A 16,114-nucleotide genomic window follows, 5' to 3' on the forward strand; every position below is an offset into this window, starting at 1 on the left:
TTTATTGTCCCTCCAGCTAATGCTCTAAACCTCACGTGTAAATAGATGTGGAGTTAATCAGCTGTGACGTTGGTGGGCACCACTGGGTGCTAAAACTGAACAGCTCAGGTGTTTCTCCAGGAAGCAGCCACAGGAGTGAAGAATAACCTGCACGTGGCAGAATGACTAGTGATCTGTTTGTGTAGCCGTCTTCAACCGTCAAACGAACCACCAATCCTTCACAGTCACATGCTTGTGGTCACTGCATCGCTGCACAGCTCAGCAGTATTGGTGTGCACTTTTGTGTCGTTTTGAACCTCTCACCTCTTTTTTTGGACATTTTTAAAGACCCATTAGAACCTCTGTTTCTTCCTCCCCAGCTCGCTCTGCGTCTCACTACGTGGCGACCTCCGGCTCCTGCAGAAACAGGTGTTTCGAGCTGGTTGAGTTGGAGCCGCCAAACTGTCGCTGCGACAACCTGTGTAAAACCTACAATGGCTGCTGCTCAGACTTTGACCAGCTCTGCCTACGCACAGGTATGCTTATAAAACTTGACTTTGACACCACTAACAATGTGTTGGTCCTAATTTGTGTTGTCTTGTAATAAAAAACTAATATGTGAGGTAATTATCTCTGATACCTGAGAGTTGTTCCTCCAAGTCTTGGCAATGAAGGGCTAAAAAACATTAAAGTGACGCTGTTCAGCTGAGAGATATTTGCCGGGCTGTCTTTCCCTTGAGCTTGCACCTACGCCTGCAGGTCAGGGTGGAGAGGCCAAACCAAACAGTCACTTATTAAGCTGGAGGAAATGCTCAGAGACCTACTTTTAACATCCATCAGGTGGTCGAGAATTTTGTTCCAACATGTACCACGATGTCCTTCTTGTGTTTCGGAGACTCTGGCGTTTCTCTTTGTGTGTAGATAGGTGAGGCTGTGCTCGCTTTGCAGTCTGCAGGACCTACAGAGCGGCTGGATTGACCGGCAGTTTCAGAGTAATGTGGCTGACCTGCACGCGTCTGAACTCCTTTCAGATTTGGCTCAAACTGAATTTTAGGTTTTGATATTTTACCTAAACATATGAACATGAGACTGTACACATGCATCATCTATGTGACAAAAAGCAGTGACCATCCTGTGTAGCTGCCTGATGGGCAATATTGGGAATATTACTCAAAAAACGTAATAGATTACAGTGTTTCCTCGGAGGGGGCTCTCTGCACCGGGGCTGTGATCGACCGTGGCTGCTGGGGCTCTGGGGGTCCTCTCACCTGGCTGGGGGGCTCCTTTGCCTCCCTCCTGCTGTGTGCCCGGCCTGGAGGCTGCGGTCTGTGACCGGCTCCCGGTGCAGACGGCTCCCTGTGATAGTGTTTCCTCACTGGGCTCATGTGAACCCAGCCCAATTTTTACTCTTTAAGTGTGTGTGTGGGGAGGGGGGGGGGTATGTATCCATGATCGTTTATGTTAATGAGAGTGTGGGGAGTGAGTTGGAGGGTGAGGTGGGCTGCTTTTAACCATGTAAAGCACTTTGTGCTACATTTTTGTATGAAAAGTGCTTTATAAATAAAGATTGATTGACTAATCATCTGGTTAGTAGGTGACCTGCTCCACCTGACCTGACCTGCAGCCACCCCACAGTTCCCTGATATGGTCACCTCAGGCAGACAGCTGGTTCACACCCCTGCACCATTTAAACCTTTGGTTTGTGAGAAGCAGCCAGTCAGAGGACACCTGGCTTCAAGGGGCAGCTGCTAAAGCATCTTACAGTGGACGGTGCACCGACACCCAGTGTGTGATAAAAAAGGACCAGTTTGAAATTTGAATCACACGAAACGATCTGTTTAAACCAGATCAAAATACACAACAGCCCCCCTTCAAACCACCCATCAGACACATACATGCTACACATGTCAGGTTCCAGCTGACGGCAGCCAGCTACTAAAGTCTGCACAAAGATGTATCTGATAAAGTACATTTAGCTGATTTTAATCTCTGTGGAATTACACACTTCTTGCAAAGTGAGCCAGATCCTGATTACTTTGGCATCTTACTGTATGTTATTCCTACAGTGAAGGTTTCTCTAACCTGCAGACATTTGTTGAACAGTAATGAGTTTGAATTGTTTTCATGTGGATGCCGCCTGCTATAATCAAGCTTACAAATACCCACTTGATATATTTTTGTGAGGCTGACTGTGCAGCTCAGTTGTCTGAGCTGGAAATGAGTCGTAGACTTAACGACAGGTCTCTCACTTTTTGATTGAGCGGTTTGTTGCCGCCCCCTCTGCCTTTGCAGTGCTCCCTCTCTCTGTCAACATTTTCCCTCTGCTGCTGGTGGTCTGATTTTATGTCCACTCCTTCAGGCTGGTGGTCTTTGGCTCACCACCGCCTCGCCACCAGTAACCTCCCATTGCCTGAAAGCAATAATTTACTTGTTTTTCTGGTCGCCTGCGTCTTTTTCCTGACTCTGTCAAATCCTTCTTTGGAAGTTTTTCAGCTTGAGGACTGTTCAAACACGGACCCCATCACCATTGTTGCTCACATGCTGCTTCCCACTCAGTCTGCAGCCAAACCGCTGTCACATTAATATCTCAGCTTTCATTTTTCACTGGTTTCACCACTAACCTTCCAGCTAAGCTGTGCACGTAGAAAGCTTTGGCGTTTTAAACCTCAGTGATTCATGTTGAACATAACTGCTATGTTCTTCTTGCACACAGAGGGCGGTTATGAGTGCAGCAGAGATCGGTGCGGGGAGACACGCAATGAACAGCATGCCTGCCACTGCTCTGATGACTGTCTGGCCAGAGGAGACTGTTGTACCAACTACAAGAAGCTGTGCAAAGGTTTGCAACTTTACCTGACCTCCTGGCTTCAAATGTTCAGAGGATTTTGTCCATTATTAATTAGTCCGACCATGCGTTGTAATGAGGACGTCTCATTTTATTACAAAAGTGCATGTGTATGTGTTACATGTGTAAAGAAATATGAACATAGTATCAGTGTTGTGGATCTGGAAAGCTTTTCAAAGACTGGAATTTAGAAAATACTACATTTGAATTTATTGACACCATGTTTTTATATTGGTGTTGGCCAAAAAAAGCAGGTCATTTATGGTCACAATTACTGGCTTTAAAATCCATACTGGGGCGATTTAACTGGGGCCAGATGCATCTCTCAGGCCCTGTTTCTTTGCTGGGTTTAATTCTGTTTCTTAAGGACATGATGTTGAGAAACTCTTCATCTGCCTCTGTGTCAGTCGCACACCGTGCTGAGATATGCCACGTTTTCACCTTGTTGGTGCAAAAGTACCTTTTTATGCCTGTCAGACTGTGTTATCATAGATCCAACTAAAGAAATGGGAATAAACGGATATCCAAATAACCGCTAACAACAAGATACGATTTAAAACGGGTTCTTTGCCAAGCTGTCTGAGTAGACACAACAGTGCTTGAGTTTGGTGCCTTTTTATGTTTGAATGAGTCGTAATCAGTGTTGAGTGCTTCAACAAACAAGGAAGTCTGTGTTTTGTAAAGCAAATTTTAAGAAATGAGGAATGACTCATGAGTAAATGGCCTGCATTTGTATAGCGCTTTACTCAGTCCCTAAGGACCCCAAAGCGCTTTACACTACATTCAGTCATTCACACACTGGTGATGGCAGCTACATTGTAGCCACAGCTGCCCTGGGGCGCACTGACATGAGTACTGTGCAAAAGATGAAAGTAGCCCCTGTGGTGTCACCCACTGGTCTGTGGCCTATATTTAGCTTAATGGATGCCAGAAGTGACAAAGTTGGAGCGCTAACTTTGTAAGTCAACTAAAGCTGCATCCCTAAACTGTAAGTGCTCCACACACAAAACCACACACTGTAGCTGCAGGTATTGGTCACCAGATCTCAACCGCCAACCGATCTAGATACAGTGACTCATAGTTATTTATTAGCATAATTATTATGCAAATAATTCCATTAGGCACCCGTACCTCACTGCACTGTTAAGCATTTAGCTGATTTTATGCTCCAACAGTCACTGAGGACAGAAATGTGGAATTTTTCTGTGTATTCCTTTCCTGCTGATTTGGGTAGAAGAAGATGTTGGATTGCAGTGGTTATCCAGCTGTGTATGTATCAGGCTCTCACTCATACATACACAGTGAGAGCTGAGAGTTTACAATAGGTAATACTTTGAACAGTCCATTGAAGGTACGTTGAAGGTGTTAATCCCTCCACGTATACATGATTGATCGTTGTATGAAATAACCAGTCGACAACCATCTGAAAAATGAGTATTCTCTCACTGTTTGATAAGGGATTCCTGGAGGTTGTTCGCTGTCACCAGGTGAAATCAGTTACACCAAAAACCTCTTGGTGACTGCTTTGGTCACTCATGGATAAATAGATAAGACACTTGCTAACTATGAGCTGAGCTGTAGTTAGTCAAGCAAAACCTGAAAAAGTGCAATGCAAATCAGAAACAGGGAGCGTTAGCCTTCAACGTTACATCGCAGCACTGCTGTGAACACATTTCAAAAGGCACAACTTTTACTTTAAAGTCAGTTACTGACTGTCATCCACTCGTTGCTGTCGTCCCAGCCTGAAGCCTGAGCAAAACATTAGCCGACACCATCGTGGTTTTAAAAAAACCAAAACCAAGGTGCAGTCAAACTGTGAAGCTGCTCACTCACTGACTCAACTCCAAAGAAAGCCATGGACTTCCTGTAGACTTCTGTATGACCATATGTGCAACCACGGGAGCGCCCCCTGCTGCTGATTAAAAGAATTTAGTTTAAAGCACTTCTGTAACTTTTAAAACCACGTTAACTGTGTGAAGCAGGCAGGATGGACCGAAATGCAGCCGCGCAGACACACAAAACGAAACTTAATACACAGAGAAACACACGGCCATGAGGGAGATGGCGACGCGGGACCGAGGGAGACCCAGGCTGTGTCCCAATTCAGGGTCTGCAGCCTTAAAGGCCGCATTTTAAGGCCGATTACGTCACAGCGGCGTGCCGAAGGCTGTCCCAATTCGAAGGCTGCTCGAATTGCAGCCGTCAAATGCGTCCTTCATTTCCCTGAATTTTAAGGACGTGGCGGTGTAGACTTCGTGGCCCAACATATCCCAGAATGCATAGCGCGGCGGTGGGTGTGGATAATTTTGCCAACAAAAAACGGCGGATGAGGGGCGCCCGAAGAGTGAACTTTAAGTAAGTACTGACTATTATGTCACTTATTTATGTGCAAATGTTTAATAACGAAGACCATTAAACATTACTGTTGGCCACATGTCGGCAAAGTTTTTTTTTTTAATGTAAATGTTTATTATTATTATTTTAGCCACACTTTAAATTTATAAAAGGAGCCCCCACCCCCGCAATAGAAAAATAAAGTTACAATTTTTACACATAAACAAACCGATCTAAGCATACATTTCAAACATTTCTATATTCTCAAAGTAAACAATAAATATATGTAATATTTAGTATTATTGGATGGTTACTTGGTTATTTAAACCACTATAGTTATATACGGAGCCCCGCGGGGGACCGTGTCGGCAAAGTCATGTGACATTAGGGACGTTTGTACTAACTTGGTTTTAAAGCCTTTACTTTAAAATATACGCCGTCCAATAGCTGAGCTTAATCTTACAGAGAATGATCAAAGCTCATGTAGAAACAAACAAATGAACAAAAGATGTTCTCCTTCATTTCTGTCAAACACAGCTGTATGAAACGTTTCCAGCTGTTAGTATCATGGTTGCTCGCCAACCTGGGCAGCGCGACGGAGGCTAGACCATCCCATTTCACAAGCCTCGCACTTCCGGCCTCAGCGGTCTTTGGGTACGCGGCCCTTGAGGACCTTTAAGGCTGCAGACCCTGAATTGGGACGCAGCCACAGAAGGGCAAACACGGGAACAAACCACAGGGGGGACACAGCTGAACATGATCTAACTAACGAGACGGGGGCAAACAAAACTGAACCAGACAGGAAACTATCAAAGTAAAACAGGAAGTACTAAGACTCCGAATAATTCACACAACATGACGCAGGAGGAAAAGAACGCTCAGGGAAACGAGATGGACCAGGGAGATAAGGGGAGGAGACAACGAGGGGGGGGATGCAGAAATAGTTCAGGGAACCGACAGGGCGAGAGAGGGTGAGAGGCATGATGGGCTGGATAAACACACACACACACACACACACACACACACACACACACACATACACACACACACACACACACACATACACACACAGAGGGACGCAGTGGACAGAGACACAAGGGAAACCTAATGGACAAGGACCTAAACAGAGAATATAAAAAACTCAAAACAGACTAAACTAATGAAGCAGAAACATTAACCTTAATACAAAATGACACCAAAACACAAGAAAATCAAAATGACTCAGAATGACAAACTGTGCTATGATACTGATGCTACTGTAAAGGTAAGTTACTCCAGCACTTCACAAATGCTTGCTCTGCCATCTTTTCCCCAGCTGTCCATGACCACAACAGAATATAATCAAGGATACCAGCACATCAGCGAGTTCCTTTATCCTTGAGTTCACTGTTACCGAACAGTTATACCTGGTAGTTACTGGGTAACTAATTTATTTGTGTTTGTTTCTGTGGTTCAGCCTGTTTAAATTTAATGAAGCTAAAGTGCATGAAATTTTAAAAAGTGTAAATAATACTGCATTTAAAATTCTAGGTCCAGTGTTATCAGCTAAATTTATTTTGGATCAAAAGGACTTTGTTAGAGAAAGACTTGAGATTGGTGCTTTGTACATTAATCTCTTTTTCCTTTCAGGGGTCAGCTGATAAATTCATCTATTTAAGATTGTCAATGTCTTTAGATTTACTGGAGGAGAAAAAAATAGTATACAGAGGAAATACTCAAGTAGAAGTACGTTCAAGAATCATGCAGTTTGTGAGAAAATATGACAACCAACCACTGGTTCCCACTTTTCCATACAAGCATAACAAAAGCTCATGTTAATCTCTCATCACGTTCCCTCAGGAGACACCTCGTGGCTGCAGGACGATTGTGAGGAGATCAAGGCTCCTGAATGTCCTGCCGGGTATGTTGAAATCTTAGCAGTAAAGCAACAGGAGGGTAGCGGGTTGAACTTGGTTGAGCAAGTCTGATTTCATGCATTTAAAAAACTTCTTCCATGCACATGCAGGTTTGTGCGTCCGCCGCTCATCATCCTGTCCATGGATGGATTTAGAGCTTCGTATGTGAAGAGAGGGAACACTGTCATCCCTCACATTGAGAAGCTCAGTAAGTTCTGTAAAACATGAGCTTTCGGTTCTGAAACGAGGAGTGAAGAGTTCCCTGTTAGGAAGTGAACGTGACACTGATGAAGCCACGAGCTCTGGCAGGCTGTGCGTCTGCCGTAGTCTAAGAATTTGTTTTGCTGTGTCCTTTTGAGGAACATGTGGAACCCATGCGCCGTACATGAGACCTGTTTACCCCACGAAAACCTTCCCCAATCTCTACTCGCTGGCTACAGTAAGTCATGGCACACTTGTGTTTCTGTGCTACTGGGTTGTTGTGATAAAATATGTCTGTCCCACAGGGTTACATGTTCATTTCAGCAAAGTAAGAAGTGCCACAAGACTGTAGTAACAGAAATCATTTATGAAGTCAACAAATTATTTGTATTTATCTGTGATTAATAATGTAATTGTGTCAAATGGATAAAGCTCTTTGGTGATGTTCTCATGGATCCGGCTGCAGTCTATGAAGATTTCATTTTTTTAGTGCTTTTAAACAGAGCAAAGACTGTTTATCACAACGTTTCCAAACGTCCTGCTTTTATTTTGCATGCTTACATTATTTTACTTGTGCAGTCCAGTCAGTAACATTCGCTTTGGTCTTCGGGAGCTACTTTGTTACCAGGAGCAACGTATGTTTCAAGTCCCTGTTGTGTTGGAAAACAATATAAACCCAGACCCAGTTTTGTCGCTGGCTGCTTGACATTTTCTTTAAAGTCTTCACAAATCCTTCTTTCATCTTGGCTCCTTCCACCTTGACCAGATTACCAGTTCCAGACGCACTGAAGCGATGCTCCCACCACCGTGTTTCACTGTGGAGACGGTGTTCTTTGGCTTGCACGTCTCTCCCTTCTTTCTTCAAACTTCAGCAGCATCTCTGTGACCTCAGTCCTCTAGTTTTGTCGCATCTCACCAAAGAATGCCCTTCCAGCAGGCATAGTCTTTTTCCAGGTTGTTCTTGGCATACTTCAGTCTGGCTTGGGTTTTCCTTGGTCTGCAGCCTCACAGTCAGTTCCTGTTCAGGATCGTCTTCTTTGAGACTGCACTTCCTCACATGGCTAACTCATTCATTAGTGTCTTGTTGCTCCGGGGTCTTTAAACACATCTCTCAGCCTTTGTTTCACCTCCCACCTCTGTCAGGCTTCTTCTGTACTGTCTTTCTCGATGACAGTCCTCACTCCAGCTCGTGACACTTGGAAACTCTGTGCTAACTTTGTACATCCATCTCCTGGTTTGTGAACATCAACAATTCTTTTCTTAAGTCTAAACTAATTTCTTGTTTTTGTTATCCTTGCTCTGTTAAAATGCATTTTCAGACAGATTTTACATTTCAAAGGGGGCAATAATTGTGTCCTGATCATACAGATGTAAGCGACTGCATTTCACTATAGGCGTTAAATTTACAGGCATCCTGTCGATGAGCTGTTTTTGGAGAGGTCTTTGGGTGCAGAGGTATTGTTTTTTGTGCTCTGTGTGATGCCTTTGGAACAACATCACTGCTGAAATTTGAGACCAAGCCTGAGGTTTAGATAAGGCAGGATTTCGAGGCTTCCTCTTATTTAGCGTGAGACAGCAAACATTACTGACCGAAACATAATGGTTTGATTCTGTCCAAGGGGCTTTACCCGGAGTCTCATGGCATCGTTGGAAACTCCATGTATGACCCAGGGTTTGATGCAATCTTCACCCTGAGAGGCCGAGAGAAGCTCAATCACCGCTGGTGGGGAGGACAGCCAGTAAGTACTGCCAGGAAACAGCAAGAGCTTTTCTTTTAGAGTCGACTACACAAGTGGAAGGACAAATCAGTCAGAGCAGAGGCTGGAGTGACTGAAATCAGCTGTAGATTTACTCAAATTTGAGCTAAAGAGTTGATAAGGAGCATTCCAGCACTGTTAGCATATTAAAAAGTAATTGATGTGCGTCAGCAATCTGCTGTACAGGCGTTAGTGTCAGGTGGACTAATAGACGCCGGTGCCTTCACACACTGGGATCACCTTCATGCTGCAGTTTATGAGCTTGGCTTCCTCGCACTCATGTTACTGTTTGTGTTACAGCAGCATCCTAATAATCTGTGTTGGCCTGATAAATACTGAGACCTTTGTTTAGATCTGGATCACAGCGCAAGGACAAGGAGTGAAGGCTGCTACCTTCTTCTGGCCTGTGTAAGTCTGCACACACACACACGCACACACACACACACACACACACACACGCACGCACACACACGCACACACACACACACGCACGCACACACACGCACACACACGCACACACACACACACGCACACACACACACACACACACACACACGCACGCACACACACGCACACACACACACACACACACACACACACACGCACACACACACACGCACACACACACACACGCACACACACACACACACACACACACGCACACACACACACGCACACACACACACACGCACGCACACACACACGCACACACACGCACACACACACACACACGCACACACACACGCACACACACACACACGCACACACACACACACGCACGCACACACACACACACGCACACACACGCACACACACACACACACACACACACACACACACACACACACACGCACACACACACACACACACACACACGCACACACACACACACGCACACACACACGCACACACACACACACGCACACACACACAGTTCTTGGTTGATCAAAGCCGTGGCTGGAATGTCACGACTGCCTTTGGAATATATTCTGTTTGTTGATCCATGTGAAAAGTTACCAGCTGACTTCGGTTCAGCAGTTTTGCTAATTATTTTTCATACTTGATCTGTGTTTGATATGAACGCTGACTGAGGAACCAATGAGCTCTTACCATGTTGAGGCCCTCGGTGCCCGTCCGTCTGTCCTCCTACAGGACCGGTGAGACTTCAGTCTAACTCAGCTTCAGTGATCACCTTGGTTGTCTTCAGTCAAACTGTGACCAAGGTCAACTTCATATTTTGTTTCAGTTTTACAAGAACTGCTAGTCCTCCTACAGTATTGGTCAAATTCGAGTGAAACACGTGCACACAGTGATCACCTCGTGGTTCTTCACTCACTCTGTGCTCATGGATATCTGGAGAAGCACTACATTGCTAATTTTCTAATATCGAAGCTGCTAAACTGCAGCAAACACTAAATCTCTGTATCACTGACATGTAACTGTGTGTGTGATGGTAAGTCTGTTGTGACAAACTGTCCGTGCAGCTCTGGTAGGTCAGAGATCATCCACTCAAAGGCTGATTTTCCAGTTCCATCATTTAAACTATGAAATGTTGTATTGTTGCCTTTAGATGGGACAAACCTCATCAGCCTTCTTGTATGCAAACGAATGGAGATTCTAATGTGTGCTTCATTTTGATAAACCAAATGAAATTATATGTTATCTTTTTCTGTTTGCTTTTACTTCATGGTCCACACTTATTAATTACACTTCTTAAAAGTAACTGCGTGGTTACACTCTTCTTTTGTTTGTAATAATCTGATCTTATTTTTCTTGTGGTTTGCCACCATGTGGCAGTTTTAGTAAATGTTTGGTGAGATGTAACAAAGGCAGATTAATAGTTTCTGGAAAAGGGGAAATATTTGCCCACTTGTCTGTTGGAAACACTTAAACGTGTCCTGGAGTTCTTCTCCAGCCTCCCAATGACATTTCCTATGGGCATTGTATGCCTGTCTATAGCCGCCTACTGTCCCACCCCCTGTACAGCGTAATGGTCAAAGGATTTGCTGGGCGATGCGTGCCAATACCTCCAGCTTCACAACAAAATGTTTTAACCTGCAGTCTTTCTAATGGCCAGTAGGAGGCGACGCCTCGGGTGTAAAAAGGAGTTCGCCTGAACAGGACTCTGTGGCTCCCTCAGTTCTCCTGATCTGTGGCCTTAGTAAACTCTTTCTTGAGTTGATGGTCTGTCAGATCAAGTCTTGATGAGTATAATTATATTTACTCAGTAAATCTCAGTTTTATTACAGTCAAAAATGATTCCTAGCCTTGGCTTCTCAGTCAGACCCAGCAGCCTTTTAGACAACAGTAATGTAGATCATCTGTTTTTAAACCACACTGAAGTTTAACACTGTATGTCCAGCCTGTGATGCAGCTGCAGCGTTCACCAACCAAACAGGAACATCTGTATATAGCTTAAGATGCCATAATTGTGAGTGGCTGTGTTTCAGCTCGTAGAGCAGGTCGTCTAAAGTCTGAATGTCGGTGGATTGATCCCCGTCCAAGGGGAAGCATCATTTGCTGATGCTTCCTATGTGTAGGCTCAGGTAAATGAGCAATGGTGTTGTAGAAGTACCAGCCCGTTTACTGTGTTTAGAGAAAACTGCTCACTTCTGCAACAATAGGACATTTTTGAACTTTTCACCCAGTAAAAAGGTTTGTGTTAAGCTGGGCTTCAGTTCAGGAACAACTAAGAACATTAAGAATGATTCTCTACAGTTCGAGTCATTTAGTGTGTTGTTTGCATCTGTGGGTACCAAATAATACTGAGCTTGTGTCGCGCTGTCCTTACCTGCTCAGTGAAAGTCTGCAGAGTTTAAGTAAACATGCTTAGCGTTAATGTGTGTAAGTGACCTCAGAGCTGTCCAGGACTGCAGAATGTGGCTGTTCATGCTCCCTTGGGCTGTTGCATTACACCTACAACTCAGAGGAGCCCACATTTATTAGCAAAGCAGGCTTTTACAGAACAGGGGGTACATCTCTGCAGAGAGATGGCAGTGGGCTGTTTTTATAGCAATTAGTGCAAATGGGCCTGTTTACACTGCGCAGGATTCCTCTGTGAAGCCGGGTCGCAGACGTGCCACTCTGTAGAGCCGTGGGGGCCAAAGACTGGTTTACATTGCTTTTCTTGCACTTGGCAGTGACAGAGCTGTGTGAGAAAGAGGCAGGAGAGTGCATATGAGATTTCTGTGTGCTTGAGAAAGCCTTCTTTATACAACCTATTTCATAGTTTGATGATTTAGCAGCAACGCTATGGGCCCTGGGATAGTAACAGGGACCAGGGATTGTCTGGCTGCCTGTTTCAAAGTCTGTGTTGGGTTCAGCTTTTTGGGAGGTCCTCAAACTAACCACGGGCACAGAAAACGAGTGGGAGTGCACCAAAAACCCAGTGGGAGGTGTGAGGGACAGAACTGAAAATGTTAGCATCGACAAAAATACAGGAAGGCAGCAGACAGGGAGAGAAATGCCTGCTGTAAAGTGTTACAACTGTGCGACCACAGGTTGCTGTTCCCCCACACTCACACCCACTCCCACCGTGTGTCACACATCCGGGCTTCGTCTCAGACCTGATAGCTGACAGCTGTGGACTCTATGACAGCCAGCAGCTTGGTCGGTGCATTAGATGCTGAGACACACTTTGCCCTTCTCTAAAATACAGGCTGTAATGTTAGTCACCTCAAAGCACTTTATACTGCAATGTAAAGACCCCACAGTATTAAAGAGAGAACCCAGACAATTAGACAGCCCCTTATGAGCAGCACTTGGTGACAGCAGGAAGGTAAAACTCCCTTTTGACAGGAAGAAACCTCTGGCAGGCTCAGGCAGAGGCAGCCATCTGCCATGACCGGTTTGGAGGGGAAAGAGTAGCATATAGAGATCGAGCACAAAACACAAGCTACAGGGAACAGAAGGCGAAAGTCAATAATGCGAAACAGAGCAAGACTGTACATGCGTGAGGAGTGGCATATTAACATGTCGGTATGTTGCTCTTGACACCATAAATTGTGCTGTGTAGCTGTGTTCAAATACTCTACTGATCCATATATCATGCCTGCTGGTATGAAGCTGGCTCTCCTGAGGGTAAGAATTCAGTGCGCTTCAGAGGAAAAGTTCACCTGAGTTTGGAAATCAACAATTAAGCACAGCTCATGTTAGAGCTCTTACTATAAGGACAGATCTCACCATTAGTTGTTGGGTGGAGGCTCTGTGAACCCACTGCGAGTACACGAGCACAGCGAGACTTTGAGAAGGACCGAGCTAAGAAACAAAGAAAAGGACAGCCTGATACGTTCACACAGCGCCCCATCTGGTTTCAGCTCAGCGAGACTGAGATTTTCACAGGACAATGAGGCAAAGCGTACAGATCTTTGTAAGCAGAGTGATGGAGTTCAGCATCTTCTAGCATGTGTGACAGACCTGTACCATAAATGGCTTGGAGCTCGACTCCAGCGAACAGCGAGCAGGTGAGGGAGCTGCTCCAGGTGATGAGCCAGCTGGAGACTGTGCAGACATCGTAGATCGTAGTCTTCAGTTTGTGTGTGTGTGTGTGTGTGTGTGTGTGTGTGTGTGTGTGTGTGTGTGTGTGTGTGTGTGTGTGTGTTCCAGTGCCATCCCTTTGGAGAGGAGGATACTGACTATGCTGCAGTGGCTTCACCTCCCTGAAGGAGAAAGGTGAGCTGTATGTTTGATTGTGTTACATCTTCTTACCTTCCTTTTCATTTTCTTTGACATTTGGAACTGCTTGTTCCCTCTTTAATTAATCGAGACAGAGAAAGTGACACTGATGTAAAGTAGAATAGCTCCATGCAGTGGATACGTACCACAGCGGGACCCTCAGTTCATCGAATGTCCAAAACAAATCGTTTTAGCTCCTTTGAGTCCTTTAAATGTGCTTTCTTCTGATTGGCTGCCACTTGTGCATAAGAGTTCTCTGATGTATATCTGAGGGATATCTGCTCTTGCTGACATCATAAAGTGCCAAGTGTGGAAAGCTTTTCAAGCAGTCTGAAACCGGGGCTTTCAGCTCACGGGTTTCATGGTTTGTTTAGCTCCTCCCCAAACTTGAAATTTGCCTGGATACCTTTAAAGGATGACAGGATGACTTCACTCTCTTCTTGCCATTTTCTTTTCTTTTCCTTGCCAGTTTGCCTCACTTTGTTACAACCTAAATTAAGTAATAAGAGCTACAGTTACAGATTTTGACCAAAAAGCCTGTGACCTTAAAGAAGGAAACATCTACGCAAACATCGTTATTATCAGCCAACGTTAATATAATGTTCTAGCACTTTAAGCTCAAACTAAGTGTGGAAACAATCGTTTTTCATTTAAATAAAAGTTGGAGTCATTTCTCCATTCAGTGCTCATTTCTGTTGCTCTGCTTAACGAGCTGGTGAGTAATGCTGGCTGAAGGTGAGTTTGCCTGATAGCTAAAAATGAAAAAACAACAAGTTTTAACATCACCTAAATAACATAGCAGTCGGTGGCATTGGTTATATCTGTTTGTTGTCAGTATCCGGCCAATAACAGTATATTAAATAGTTGTTTTTTGGGTTATTTCTTTGCTAATTGTTACCTGTTAAACAGCTCAGGAGAAGGGTGTGCAGTAAAACCTATTTTTCTATGTGAGATATTCACCATGTTGGCAGCTGGATCACAAGAGTCCAAACCAGCCTCTGGAAACTTTATTTCTTGATGTTACTTCCACTAGAAGTCGACTTTGACTCACCTTTTGTTGCAGGCCTTATGTTTACGCCATGCACTCTGAGCAGCCGGACATATACGCACACAAAACGGGGCCCATGAGCACTGATGTAAGTACTCTGTATCTGCACAAACGTCTTGTGGCATGTTTGTGGAAAGCATGCAGTAAAGGAACATCCAAAATGTTTGTTTGGAGGATGACTCGCTCTGTGTGCTCTAGCTGAACATCTCTCTGAGGATGGTTGACAAAATTATTGGCCAGCTCATGGATGGACTCAAGCAGATGAAACTGCACCGCTGTGTCAACATCGTCCTGGTCGGGGATCACGGTACGGACACACACACACCAGCACAGGTGTGTGCGGAGGTATTACATGCTTGAGGACTGCAGGCATGTTCAGCACGCACAGCAGCATCTGTGAAGCAGAAGCTTATACAGAATAACATTGCTTCATTCCAGTTGCGTGACTACCAGTGACTAAGACACAGGGCTAACGGTGGAACACAGATTAAATACGCACAGGGAAGGTCAAGTGAACGCAGGTGATACACATTAAAACAGTTAATGTAATCACCTGAGACAGATAACCAGCCGAAGATCTGAACTCTTCAGGAATCATTCACATTAGTTCTTGTGAGGAAATGAAATAACAGTGGACACTTTTGCCTTCTGCTTGCTGTGTGTAAGCCACAGTGAACGAGCAGTACATGCTGTATTCAGATTGAAAGGAGGAGTGGGGTGAAGTTGCTCATCAACTGCAGACCAGCAGCTTAAATAGCGCAGCCTATACAAGTGGAAGAAGTGATTGTATGTTCCTCTCCTGCATTTGTAATTTTGATCACTTGAAATGAACAGTCTCTAATTTTTATGTTAGTTTACAAAACTTACAAACTCAGCAGGGGTCAAAACATTATTTCGCTCACAGCTAATTAGACGTGTAGAGGACATTAAAAGCCGTCAGCTGATGGGACCTAGCAATTACATCAGCTGATCTTAACCTTTCACTCTGACCAACACACTAAAGTTTCCCACATTAAATGTTATATCACGTAGCTACAGCTGAGATATGTATGGTGACAATAATAATCAGGGCAGGTAAGTTTCCACCAGGTTTACTTACAATCTTTAGTCCAGTGATTAGAAACCGGACCCAAACTGGAATGAGCTGTTGGAGCATGAACTTGGTTTTTGGCTTCAGCTGCTCACATTCCCACATGTTCACAGGTATGGAAGAGGCCCACTGCGATCGCACCGAGTTCCTCAGTAACTATATGACCAGCGTTGATGACATCATCCTCGTCCCTGGGTCCGTAGGCAGAATACGCTCCAGACAGCCCAACAACAGGAAATGTAAGAAGTCAAGTTGGCGTCTTTGTTGTGTTTCTTTTCACTCTTATTCTCA

General features: G+C 44.6%; 1 protein-coding gene across 2 annotated transcripts in view; it reads left to right on the plus strand.

The window, feature by feature from the left end:
- The window catches only part of enpp2 (ectonucleotide pyrophosphatase/phosphodiesterase 2), a 79,815-nt gene that overhangs the window by 30,047 nt on the left and 33,654 nt on the right, over positions 1-16,114 (plus strand). For both annotated transcript variants that reach the window (XM_076889682.1, XM_076889683.1), the window contains exons 3-13: positions 360-515; positions 2,693-2,818; positions 6,998-7,058; positions 7,164-7,261; positions 7,413-7,492; positions 8,874-8,993; positions 9,364-9,419; positions 13,617-13,682; positions 14,749-14,821; positions 14,932-15,040; positions 15,937-16,062. In XM_076889682.1, the coding sequence (XP_076745797.1) occupies positions 360-515; positions 2,693-2,818; positions 6,998-7,058; positions 7,164-7,261; positions 7,413-7,492; positions 8,874-8,993; positions 9,364-9,419; positions 13,617-13,682; positions 14,749-14,821; positions 14,932-15,040; positions 15,937-16,062 (1,071 nt within the window). The remainder of the gene's footprint in view (positions 1-359; positions 516-2,692; positions 2,819-6,997; positions 7,059-7,163; positions 7,262-7,412; positions 7,493-8,873; positions 8,994-9,363; positions 9,420-13,616; positions 13,683-14,748; positions 14,822-14,931; positions 15,041-15,936; positions 16,063-16,114) is intronic.

Source organism: Maylandia zebra, linkage group LG11 (genome assembly GCF_041146795.1).
Source record: "Maylandia zebra isolate NMK-2024a linkage group LG11, Mzebra_GT3a, whole genome shotgun sequence".
Taxonomy (NCBI): Eukaryota; Metazoa; Chordata; class Actinopteri; order Cichliformes; family Cichlidae; genus Maylandia; species Maylandia zebra.